The 12,825-nt window shown below is 34.8% G+C and overlaps 1 protein-coding gene across 1 annotated transcript in view; it reads left to right on the top strand.

Annotated features, from left to right (window-relative positions):
• Positions 1-12,825, top strand: part of DHX15 (DEAH-box helicase 15) — a 54,063-nt gene that overhangs the window by 7,407 nt on the left and 33,831 nt on the right. Inside the window, exon 3 of the mRNA XM_004432317.3 lies at positions 4,118-4,311. Coding sequence (XP_004432374.1) covers positions 4,118-4,311 — 194 coding nt within the window. The remainder of the gene's footprint in view (positions 1-4,117; positions 4,312-12,825) is intronic.

Raw genomic sequence — 12,825 nt, 5'->3', positions numbered from 1 at the left:
TGGATGAGCCATTATTTCCTGGCCCCATGTTATAGACATCTAGGCTGCTTCTAATGGTTGTTTTGCATAGGCAAGTGTATATGTAGGATAAATTCCCAGAAGTGGATATTGCTGGGTCAGAGGATTGTTTGTAATTGTGATACACACAGCAAATAGCCTTCCGTAGGGAACATGATCAGTTTACCCTTCGATGAGCACATATGAGAACATATGTGGGAAACCATTAGAATGTACTGCTGAACTTAAATTTTTATAAATCTGATGGGGAAAAGTAGTATTTCAGTGTAGTTTTTAGTTTGCATTTTCTTGCTGTGAGGTTAACCATATTTTCATATGCTTGAGCCTGACCCATCAGTTAAACATTTCATAGAGATTACAAAAGTAGCTGTCCCTGGCCATTGTAGAAAATTTAGAAAATTCAGGAGTGTGTCGAAGTGAATTTAATGATTGCTTATCTTACTGTGCAGAAATATTATGTTGTATTTCCTATGGGCCTATTTTCCATGTTTATGCGTCTATGATACATGTTTATAATTGAGCAAACTGAGTATACAAGTTATCCTTTTTTTAAGTTACACACCTTTTTTTTTGTTACATATACCACAAATCTATAAATTTGAGTATTTCATGGAGACATTTTGAAGGCTATAGTAGCAGCCAAAATGATAAGCTTTATTAGAGACTGAGCGCTAGTGAGTACAACTTTTAGTGAGGGAAAATGTAGTGTTAATGTAGGAAATATAAACTTGGTTTATTTTTATCATCTTATGGAAATTTAAAGAATTAAATACATGAAAAGATATAACTAAATTTCTCAATATCATAGTATTTTTAATATTTCAAATGGTTTATCCAGTTTGCATAATATTAACAGCACCTATTTAATTAGCAATTGGAAAAAGCCAGGCACTGTGTACTTTGTACGTATTATCTCATTGAAGTTTTTTAACAACCTTGCAAGGAAGTTGCTAATCACCATTTTACTGATGAGCAAAATGAGGCTTAGATTTAATGAGAATCTCAGAGAGGTTTAGTAGGTTGCCCTAGGTTACATAGTTATGGATTTAGGTGGGCTCAGTATTTAAAACTTTGTTCTTTTGTTTCATAGCCAAAGTTAGATTTATTTCATACTGCTATTCTGTGGTCTTATATGCTTAATCTTATTTCAGAGATGAGTTTATTTAGTAGCAGTTAGTGTAGAAGAAGGTCAGGTCAACTCAAATCAAGAGGCTTGTGATTATTTGGATTAATATTTGGCCCCTTTTTTTGGATATGTAAAATACTTGGATACGTAGGATTGCTGGGCATTTGGGGGATTTAAAGAGAAATTGAACAGTTTAAATAGTGAATTTCACTCAAATGCTTTTTGGCATACTCTTGCTAAACTTTGACTCAAAACTATTAAGAGTAGTCAGCCATATTTTTGGTTATCTTTTTGTGCCTATCAGAAAATGAAATCCTCCAAATAAAATCTGAAGTAATGACTTTAACTTTTGACTGAGACTCAGTAAATAGATTTCACATTGCAGCTTGGTATGCACATACTTACATGCATATATAAGAAACTGAAACTAGTTCAGCCAAAGGGGACAGCATGAGCAAGGGCACAAGTTTCAGAGAAAGGAAAGCATTGTATGCCCTGACAGAGTATAGGGTATGTATGAAGAGGGAGGTAGGGCGAGTGAGACTGGAACAGTAGGCTGGGCCTTGCTACAGATCGGGGACCCATCCTAGCTTTTTAATTGGAAGGGAGTGACAAGGATTTTTTACAGAAATGTCGTGTTTAGCGATAATATTGATGATAGGCTATGTAGGAGGTCATAACAAAAGTTTTGACTCTGTATAGGGTGGTAAAATGGAGGATAAAGGATAGATTGGAGTTAGAATGTTATTATCGTTGAGTGGGGTACATGGGAAGAATTAAGGATTTCAAAGAAGGTGAGAAATGGTTTTGGTTTTGAACTTGTTTCATTTGGGATACCAATAAAGTATTCATTCTTCGGGTAGAAATGACCACTAGGTTGGGGATGGGAACTAGAGTTAGGATTGACATTGATATATGGTAGGTAGCATTAGAAGTCAGGAGAATAAATAAGATCACTCAGGATAATGTAATGAAACAAGGCTAGAGGGCTTAGGATCAGTTTTTAGGAAGATGGCCTCAAATGGAGGAAGGGTGGAAGCTGAAAGGAAAGAATAGCTTTAGAAGAACTTATCCGTAGCTTGAACAAGCCAGGAGTCTGCATATTTCAGTACCTGTTTCTCTTCTTAATGCTATTCTTAGAAATATGAAAAGATGCATCCACTGAGCCATTCTCCAAATATTGTCTGGGAACCCTTTGAAAATCCCTGAAACCCTTTTAAAGGTCCTGGGGTTTTCTTCATATACTTCAAATGAAACAAAAAGATTGCAACACAATCAAAATAGAAGCAGATAAGAGAATCCAACTGTCTTCTATTAAGCTAGATGTTAGAGATATGCAAAAATGTAAAACTACTTTTCTTTCTAAAAATTTTTTGGTTGGAAGTTGTAGTTCTTTCTCATAGAAAATGTTTATATTAACGTAGAATGGGTGTTTATTGTTAGGAATTAATATTTTAAGAATTTTTTGGTTTTAATTTCCTAGTGTAGTAAATCTGTTAGTTGTTTGGCATCCTTGGTTATTTTGAGAGTGTAAACAGGTGCTGAGATCAAAAGTTCAAAAACTGCTAAATTAGCCAAAATTGTTTATGTCTTATTTTTAAAGTGAGAGTAAGCTATCCATTTCACTGGAGTACATTAAAAAATCTGTGAACATTCTGCCTTGAGAATTCTGAATTAACTTTAAATAGCTTTAATTGACCAGTGAATGTTTTGAATTTCATTTTGCTTGGTCTTTTAAAGTGCATTTTGCCTTTGTAAGAGGCTTGCTGAAATACAGATATACCTAAAGCTGTGCTGCAAAACCACTTCAACTTTGTCTGTGGGTCTATAGACCCAAGGAGATCCTGCTATTTTAGTTTAGTGTTTTTGTTCATTTTGAATCCTTTAAAGATTCAAAATGTTACATTCCTAGAGAAGCAGCATAATCACCCCGCTCCCCTTTCAGCTATTTGTCAATGACAGCGGTTATCCCAAGATTGCAGAAGTAACCTAACTAAAATGTAGTAATAGTGTGCAGTAACCAATATTCTTCAACAGCTATTATTGTACAAATCCTGTACAAACGAAAACAAAACACATTTTCTGTAGCATTAGAGTCATAGGCTTGTGGAGGCTTTGGTGGAGACCCATCATACCTTCTTGTAGCAGTGGATTCCCATTTAATGTAGTGAGCACTTAGATTTTTTCCCATGGTTCTTTTCCAAGTAAGTGACTGGAGACGAACTAGGAAATTAGAGGCTGGATTAGCTTCTGTTGATAATGGAACAGGGAGGAATTGCACTGTCATCATAGCAACCAACCGACTTGTGCTTGTTGGTGTTTTTTCCGTCTTTCTACTTGACTGCCCTCCCTTCTTCAGGGAACTGCTGCTGCTTCTCTGGATCCTGTTGATTGTGAGATTGGCCATTACTAAAACTGACTTTTAAGATGGTACCTAAGGTGTTGCCCTTGTGCATACCTCTCCTGAGGGGAGAAGGGTAGTAGTTAGATTCTGCTGGCTTACAAACCAAATTTGAATTGAAACAAAAGATACAGTTTTAAAACTGCAAGGGGGTATGATTTCTACTTTTACCTGCATTTTGAGGTTGAATTGTATAGGAATTTGTTACAGTTTCTTAGAATATATTTGAAAACTAACATGTTATAGAGTAGAATTTTTCATAAGTTGGATTTTTTTTTTACCCTTCTGCATAGAGAAATGCTTATTGATGGAATGGTTCACACTGTAGAGCATATTCGGCAAAGACTCAGTGGACCTAGCCCATTCAGGAGTACAATTATGTCATATCAATGTTATATATTACCCTTCTTTGACTTGGGAAGCTCATGCTATTGTAAGTTTGAGTCAAATAATTTGTGGTGTATTTAATTGAATTGTTTTAAATGATTGGAATGAGATAAAAACACTTTATGTTAAATATACCTGATATGCAGGCAGAGTAGAATTAATTTAAATGTGAAATTATTTGATAGATTCCACAGTGGTGTGTGGAGTACATGCGATCATTACCAGGACCCAAGAGAGGAGTTGCCTGTACCCAACCCAGGAGAGTGGCTGCAATGAGTGTGGCTCAGAGAGTTGCTGATGAAATGGATGTGATGTTGGGCCAGGAAGTTGGGTACTCCATTCGATTTGAAGACTGCAGTAGTGCAAAAACCATTCTTAAGTAAGTACTATCTTTAAAAATGGACACTTTCTTTGCTTTTAGTTTTCTGTGACTGGAATAGGGGACTTTGCTAATGGAGCCTCGAGTCAACCAAACTTAGAGTAGTCTTGAGTAGACCTTCTTAGACTTAGTAGGTGACATTTTATGTGGATTCTTTTTCTTGGTAGTGATACGTATAGCTTATTCAGTAGAAACTGAAGGTAAAGGTCAGATTTTAGTTACTTGGTGCTTATCTTAGGTGAAATGTTGTATCATTTAAATGTGATAGAAAAGTAAAGCGATAAAGCTTTGTAAAAGACAGTTACTTTTAGAAGAGAATAATGTGTGGGATGGCACCTTGTTTATTTGGGGGAAAGAGCTTTTAATGTTAATTATACAGCTATTACCATGCATATGTTATGAGCTAAAAGGAGGACTCTTCTTCTGTAATATACCCTTGGAGTCTCCTCAGAGTCCTTGTTGCTCTTCATTATAGTTGTGGTGCACCTGATTGACTCCTATATTGAGCTGCTTTCTGACATTTTGTTTAACTTTCCTAATTTTTTAATCTTCATCTTATCCTTGCATTCTGCGTAAGTAGTTCTATCTATATATGTTACCTGGTGGTAATTCTTTTGAAAATCATCCCCTTTTGTTGCTTCTGTTTATTCTGTATATGTGTGACATTTAAATCATTTAAAAAAAATGTTTTCTTTGTCATGATACAACCTTCTCCCTGAGTTTTAAAAATTTTAAAAGACAATTTTGGAACAAAACATTACATAGGCAGTGACATGAGTCTTTGGTGGCAGAGATAGATATATACAGTGTTATGTGAGAAAACTATGTATTTTATAGAAATTTTCAAATGTATGCAGAAGTGGAATAGTATAATGAACTCCCAGGTGTTTACGCATCTTCACCCATAGCCAATCTTGTTTCGTCTATATCCCAACCTTTTCCTTGTCCTATATGATTTGAAGCAAATCCTAGACATAAATTTCATCTGTAAATATTTCAGTGTATCTCTCTCAAAGATAAGATTTGTTAAAATATAACTATGATATCACAACTAAAAAAAATTTCCTTAAAGTATCCAGTCACTCTTCAAGTTTCATGTCAGTTTTTTCTAGCTTTTTGATAAATATTTTATTAGAACTTTAGATGAATGAATTCAGTATCATTTTTAATAGCAATGGGACTTAAGTATTTACTTCAGACAGCTTGTCTTTATGACTTCGTAAGACATGATTTTGGCTTAAATTTTAGTGTTCATTGAATAAATCCTTTTAGTGATAATCACTTTATTGATCACTTGTAATTATGTTGTAATTGACAAAACAATTACATAAGCAAAATCGTAACTTGCCATTTTATACTACTTTAAAATGCAGATAATATCAAGGACTTGAGGATTTAATGAAGGGCAAATTTTACTCATTTAGGAGGAATAATATTCTGACATTTGATTCACTACACGTTAAATTTTTCTTGGTAAGCTACAGTTGATCAGAGAGAACAGTATTTGGAAATTGGGAGATGAGCAAGTTGTATGCACTTAGGGCAGGTGTGTGTGTGTATGTAGTAGGAAGTGATAGGCTTTCAAAAGATGTATGTTTCTGAAAGATTTTGGTTCAATTAATAGGGAGTGACAACATAAATAGATTTAATAGCTCAAAGTGAAAGTGTTTTTTCATTGCCGTGTTTTCTTGTGGAATAGTTTGCAGAGGCTGTAACAACTTTTTAAAAAAATCTTACTCCGGACAGGGTAAGCTTGTTGAGATTTCTTCTAGAATCTTTTGAAGCGCTAGAAGCCAACCTAGAGTTATATTTAAGTGATATTAAATCCTATTTTATAGTACGGGACTAGTGGTAGTTTTGACTAATGGGAATGCTTTATTAAATGCAGTGTTTTATGAATCCCTGAATACATTTTGTGTAGTCATCTATCAACTGATTTCTTGAGAACCCAGATGTTAAAAAGAGCTAAAGCCTTAACTTAATGAGGATCAGTTACATAGTTAACTGAGTAGGAAGAGTGAAATACATCAGATAACTCTCAGTAGTCTCCATTAGCTACTTTCATATATAGAAATAAAATGACTATGTATCCATTGTGTAACCAGAAGAAACCTTTAATTTTCACCATAGAAGGAAGGGTAAAGAAGACTAACTTCTGCAGATTCTGCTTGAGGGACTCAGAATTGAACCATATTGATACTTCCTGATTGAATGTTAGCTCTAAACAGATACTTGTTTACTAGTTCAATAAGTTTGAGAGTATTTTAGCTAAATTAGTGTATCTTTAAATCGTCTCTATACAGATTAAGTGTTCAAATATAGTTTCTTTAGTGTTTGGGACATGTGCATAAATTCTAGGTTCTAGGTTTAATATTGTGCTATTTTCAGAGGGTTGGATCTAGCATAAATTAGTGCACACTCTGTTAGACTAGCCTTAAATAGCTATCCTGTCCTAGTAGGCAAGTTAGTTTTCAAAACTACCGCTGGTTTTTATATTTCATTTATTGTGTCTTTGCCTGCCCCCATCTTGTCTTTCCTGAAGTAGTCCCTTTGCAATATATTTGTTCCTTTTGCCGTCTTGGAGTGGGAGTTAGGAAGAAACAAAGAACCAATGAGGTAGGTAGCTAAAGAGCAGACCAGTCAGTGAGCGATATGTTGCCAAATTTATGACTAGTCAGTGAAAAATATCTTAATTCATTTTAATGTAAGAAAGAAGAGGTTGATATACTTTTGCAGTGGATTTTAAGAAAGATTTTGTAGTTGGAGTTATAACATTTTAAGAAATCCATTTTTTTGAGGAAGCTGATAATTTTTTAGGGAATAAGACAGTTTGATAGTCTTGAACCTTTGGGAAAACATCATTATATTTGAAGTTGTTAATTTGGTAGCCAGTTTCACTATTATTTTAGGTGATAAGGTTTCTTTTGGTTTTTTTCCCCAAAGCTGCAAAATTACTGAGATATTTTGATTTTGAGAGAATCCAGTAATTTACACAAGTAATGCTTAGTCATTCCGTCAGCTAATAATTGAGTCCTTTCTATGTATTGGGCAGTGCTAGGTATAGTAATAAAAAGTAAATCTGGTCCCTGTCCCCATAAAGCAAATAAAAATGTAAATATAAAATTTCAAATTGTGATTAGGCTTCTGAAAGAGAATATTAGGGTTTATGTGAAAGCCTGATTTGAGAATTCAATTTAGAATGGAAAAGAGAAGGTGAAATTTAAGTTAAGTCCTGAATTGAAAGTAGTGGTTTGCTAGAGTAGAGATTGGGGCACAGGGAACTTAGCTTTCTAGGCAGATAGAATAGCATTTTTTTCAGATTTCTTTTCTACAGGGAAAAATATTATCCTTGAGAAGGCGCTATAGTCTGTATATTCTTTAAGTAGCCAACTGATTTGTGTAGGTCAGTGTTTCCATGCCACATCACTTTTAAGATGTTACAGGACTGGTTTATGGCCAAAAGTATGGATGATCAAACATTGGTTGCTCTGTCTTGGCTAATTGGAGCATAAACTCTTTGGGGACAGAGTTTGTATCTGTAACTGTATACTTGCCTTGTGCTTGGAATCTTTTTAATATGAGGGAGGTGGAAGGGGCAACAGAGGAGTGTGAAATTTGTTGCTACAGTGTGGACTGTGGGTGAATCTTCAACATCATGAAAAGGAGGTAGATTTTTTTCAGGGGAAGACATTTTCCCTGATTTGTTAAAACTTCTCTTGGCGGAGAGAGTATAGTGATAGAGTGATTTGGTGTACGTAATTTGTCTTTTATTCTGAATCTTTCACTTTTGGGTATCAGATTCCTTTCACTTTTGGAATCTGTCAAAGCTGAGGACCCAATCTGAAGTAATGTTTATGAAGCGGAAAGGGTTGTAGCTCTTTCTTGGAGGACATATGTTTGTTAGTTCCGTAAGACTGCACCATCCTGAGAGGTTTATCTTCTATATAACTTCAGGGCAATCTACTAGAAAATCAAGAACGATTAAAGACAGAGGATGTGGTTGAAATCTGTAATTGAGCGACAGGGAGAAATGAACAGTCTTGGGTTTCAAGGTGTGATAAGCCCCCTGTAAGGCTTGAGGGAGAGAAGTTTTGAACAAATCTGCCAAAGATGTACCACTCCACACGATATGGATCAGAAACTTGTAGAATTTTTTAATCTCCGAAAGGCAAGAAGATGAAGGAGAATCCAAAAATATTTAACAAATAAAAGAGCCCAGTACAAACACTGCTACAATAAGGAGCTGGCTGGTACGGAAGGAACTTTTTAAAGTTGACACTGGGGAGAATTACCAAGTATTGCCATAGCAGATTCCTGTAGCAGATTCTTTGGGGCTCCTGAAAACAAGTTTGAAGCAACAACTGCACAAGGACTACTTGGAGATTCCAAAGTGGGTTTCCAACAAGGCAGCCTCATTTTAAAATAAATGACTTGAGAAGAGAATCAAAAGGAACTGGGTCCAAGAGCACAGACTCTAGGATCACAGTGCCTGAGTTGTGTCCTAGCTCTGCCACTTAGTAGCGATGATCTTGGCTACATTAATTAACCTCCCTGCGCTTATTGCTTTTTCAGAAGATGGATCTGATAATAACAGCTAACTCATAGGATTGCTCTGAGATCAAGTACATTAATTTGTATACAACCCTTAGAGTAATTCTTGGCACCCAGCAAGTGCTAAGTCAGCACTGCTACTCTTGCTGTTGCTGATAGTGGTGGTAGTTTGAGAAATTATTGGATCTTATTAACCAGTTAACCAATTAAAAAGGGACTTATAAAACCAATTTAATAAACTTCCTTCTAACACAACAGTTGAATTACAATTTGGGAGTTTTAACTTGAATTAAACCTTGACATTACTTGTCACTGTGAAATGAATGGGTGAATCCAAATATTCATTTAGGGCTGGAGGTAAGATCTAGATAAAGGGTCTGGTACTTTAAAGACCATTAATTATACAAACATTAATTATAAGCTATAATTTAGTGGACATTTATTATGTGATAGGCTTTGTTCTAATTCAAGTGTAGCACTGAAGTTAGGAAGGTAGTTTTAGTGGACCTTTAGAAAGGAGTGGGAATAAAGAATAAATGTGGGTTATTTACCATTTAAGCAGTTCCTACCAGAGAGACTAAAAACTGATTAATCCTAGAATTAGAATTCTGTTGGCTTTTGTTAATTCATAGAAAGCTAACTTGATTTCTTAAAGGTCAACATATGTTATTACATTTGACCTTTGTGTGTATACTTAAGCATTTGCTTGGGATTGGTTGTAGAAGGCTCTCTTTGTTTACAATGCCAACATCTTACAAAATGTTAAATAGGACCTACATTTTCGTTCTAGCTTTCTCTGAATTCTGTTGAGGATGGTAAAGCATTTCCTTCAAAGCTTGTGAAAATTTGAGGAATGGGCACTATACCTTGAAAGAATGATTTAGTTGCATTTTTTTCCCCTGTTAATATTTTAGGCATTTCTTTTGCTTGATTACATATCTAACTCGGAAACACATACCAAATGTGTTTTAGCTGTTAGCCAGAATAAAACTGTATAGTTTGGCTGCTGATCTTAAGCATTTCAGCTAAGAAGTATGAAACTACACATGTTACAAATGGGGTTTGATGTTTTCTTTTTGCTTTCTTTTTGTCCCTTTTACAATTTACTATACAGTGCCTTTCCATGTGACTGTTTACATCTGGTAGTTTGTTTTCATTGTACCTAATATGCTAGAGTGCTGTTGTGATTATAGTAAGATTAGTGTTGTTCATACTTTGTGATGTTTTTGCTAAGAATGTATCGTTGAACTTGAGTCTATATAAATCTTTGTTTATCCCTTTACCAATGAAAAGAACATTAAGTATATAAAGGAGCCGTGCTCTGAGTTGGTTGGGGAGGTAAGCTGTGACACAATTAAGAAGGTAGGTTGTTTGAGTATCACATGAATTCTGTGGATGATTTCACAGAGGGAGAGATATTTCTTCTGAGCTGAGACGGATGGAGAGACTTAGGCAAATTAACTAGATAAATGAGCTAGGTTTTAAGTAGAGTAGAGGAAGTTCCCATGCTGCCTTGGTTCACAGCATGCTTAATGTCTCAGTAATTTTTTCAGGGCACCCTAGGCCTAAAGAAATAACTTGGAATTCCATTTATTTAGTAGTTCAGTCCTAACAACTTAATAAGTACTGTATAAATTGAGAAATAAAGTTCTAGCTGTTTTGGACAGGCATAGGAGACGTTCTTAAGTTAGTGATGAGTCCAAAAATAGCTAGATCACTTAAAAAATGTAACTAACTTCATTTTAAGGAGACATATACTTAGAATAGATGATTAATTCTTTTTTTTTTACCCATGGCATACAGAAATAACTGATATTGGAAGAAGTTGTTTTGATGGAAGAAGGTAATTTGATGACTTTTTATCAGTGGCTATTGAATAAGTATAATAGCATTCACTGTGAGTTTGTTTAAAAATTGCTTTTTTGATAATTGAGCATTTCATAGTGTTGGCGTGAAGAATGGGTAGGTGTTCAGTCTCACCATATTTAGTAGTGAAAAGAACTATATTTTAAAAATCACTAATATAGTATAGTATAGTTTTGTCTTCTAATATAGTTCCTGATAAGTGAAAACTGTTTTCTCTTTGTCATTCTTCTATTCCTTACTTTTGTCATTCAAAAAGAGTATTCTACTGTTAGGGGCTTTAAATAAAAATGAATTATATGTTAGGGAAAATAAAAATGAGTAAATATTTCTTTTGGTCATTGTCTCTTTCAGAAGTCTTGATCCATTAAAACTTGAAAGAAATTACCACAGACAAACCTGTTTGTGTAGGCATTTTAATATAATTCACTTTTCTTTAATAGAGGCACTCATGTGACTTGACTGAATTGTAGTGAGTCAGTCTAAAAACTTAGTGGTAAATAGAAAATTTTTACAAACCTTAAACATTTTATTTTAACTTAAAACCTGTGTATTCATTTATCAATCTGTTAATGTAAGATCAACACCATTTCCTTGAATATGGGCCTTTTGTTTGGAGTTCCGTTATGCAATAAAATGTTTGCTTCCAAAGGTGGGATTTAAACTTCAAATACTTGCAAAATTCACAGGTGTTGCTTTTCTGGAATTCAACTCCAGACCCGTTTCACTCTTCTACAGTTCTCTCACACATTTGATAGGTTTTTGTGTGTGTGACTCATCTTTTTCCAAGCTTTTCTGAAGCATACAACCTAGGGTATGTATATACAATTCTCTTTTCTGTGCTGAGTTTATCATTTCATGTCATATATGATTATGTTGACCCGACTGGTAGAGACAGAAATGTGGCTATACTGTATAAAACATACTATACAGTATGTTTTATAGAGGGTAAGGTTATCTCAAGGGTTTATTAGTTAAATACAGGTTAGTTAAGAGTGTAGTGTAGAGTTCTGTGTTGAATACTTAACAAGTGCCAGGCAGTTGATGTACTAGGTGCTTTATACATTGTTTTGTTTAATTAAAACAGTTGCCACTGTATTGTCATTTTACAAATGGAGCATTAGAGAGGTTGAACTTGTTCAAATTCAGACACTAATAAGAAAGCAGGGACTTGGACCTAAGTTTGTCTTGCAACAAGGATGTGTTCATAACCACTGTATGTGTTATTACTGTTCTCCATCCTCATTCCACATCTCCACATAATTCTCTATGTGTATTTGTAAAGTTTTCCTAGGTAATATGGAAAGCAGTAAATCTAATTACTCAGATTAAACAATGCCAGTCATTTCTAATAGATTCCCTTTGAAGCAGATACCAAGAATTTCTTTGGATTATGCTGAGTCAAGTTTTGCATTCTTTAGAGACAGTTTTGATTTGTCTGCATATTTAGTTATGCCAGGATAAAGCCTATGCTTTGAAAGGTAACCAGATCCTAACAGTATTGGAATAGCACTACGTAACTAGGATTTTCAGAGCAGATTAACTTCTTCAGTGTTTATAGTAGGGCTGGTTCAAGACATGGCTGCTGATTTCATTTACATTGTGTCTTGGACATAATGTTCTAGAATAGTAAATACCAAGTTGCCTTATTTCTTTTAATGGCTGCATAGTTTATTTCACTAATTCTGTTGATGGGCACTCACATTTGCAGTTTTTGCTATTAAAAAAAATTGCTGATGGAATACTACTCAGCCATAAAAAAAGGACAAAATTGTCCCATTTGCAACAACATAGATGGACCTGGAGGGTGTTGTGTTAAGTGAAATAAGCCAGAAAGAGAAAGACAAACACTGTATGATCTCTCTCTCCTGTGGAATATAAACCAACACATGGACAGAGAAAACTGTATTGTGGTTACCAGGGGCAGTGGGGGGAGGTGGGCACAAGGGGTGAAGGGAGACGTGTATGGTGATTGACAAACAAACATGTACGACCACAATTTCACAGTTATAAACTATTAAGATATCAATTAAAAAGAAAAACAAACAATTGCTGCCCTTACTACTTTTTTACACTTGTACACGTGTTTTGCACACATGC

Source organism: Ceratotherium simum, chromosome 8, assembly GCF_057802395.1.
Source record: "Ceratotherium simum simum isolate JZ-2026a chromosome 8, ASM5780239v1, whole genome shotgun sequence".
Lineage (NCBI taxonomy): Eukaryota > Metazoa > Chordata > Mammalia > Perissodactyla > Rhinocerotidae > Ceratotherium > Ceratotherium simum.
The sequence above is the reverse complement of the archived record's forward strand: the minus strand, read 5'-3'. Positions and strand labels throughout refer to the sequence as shown.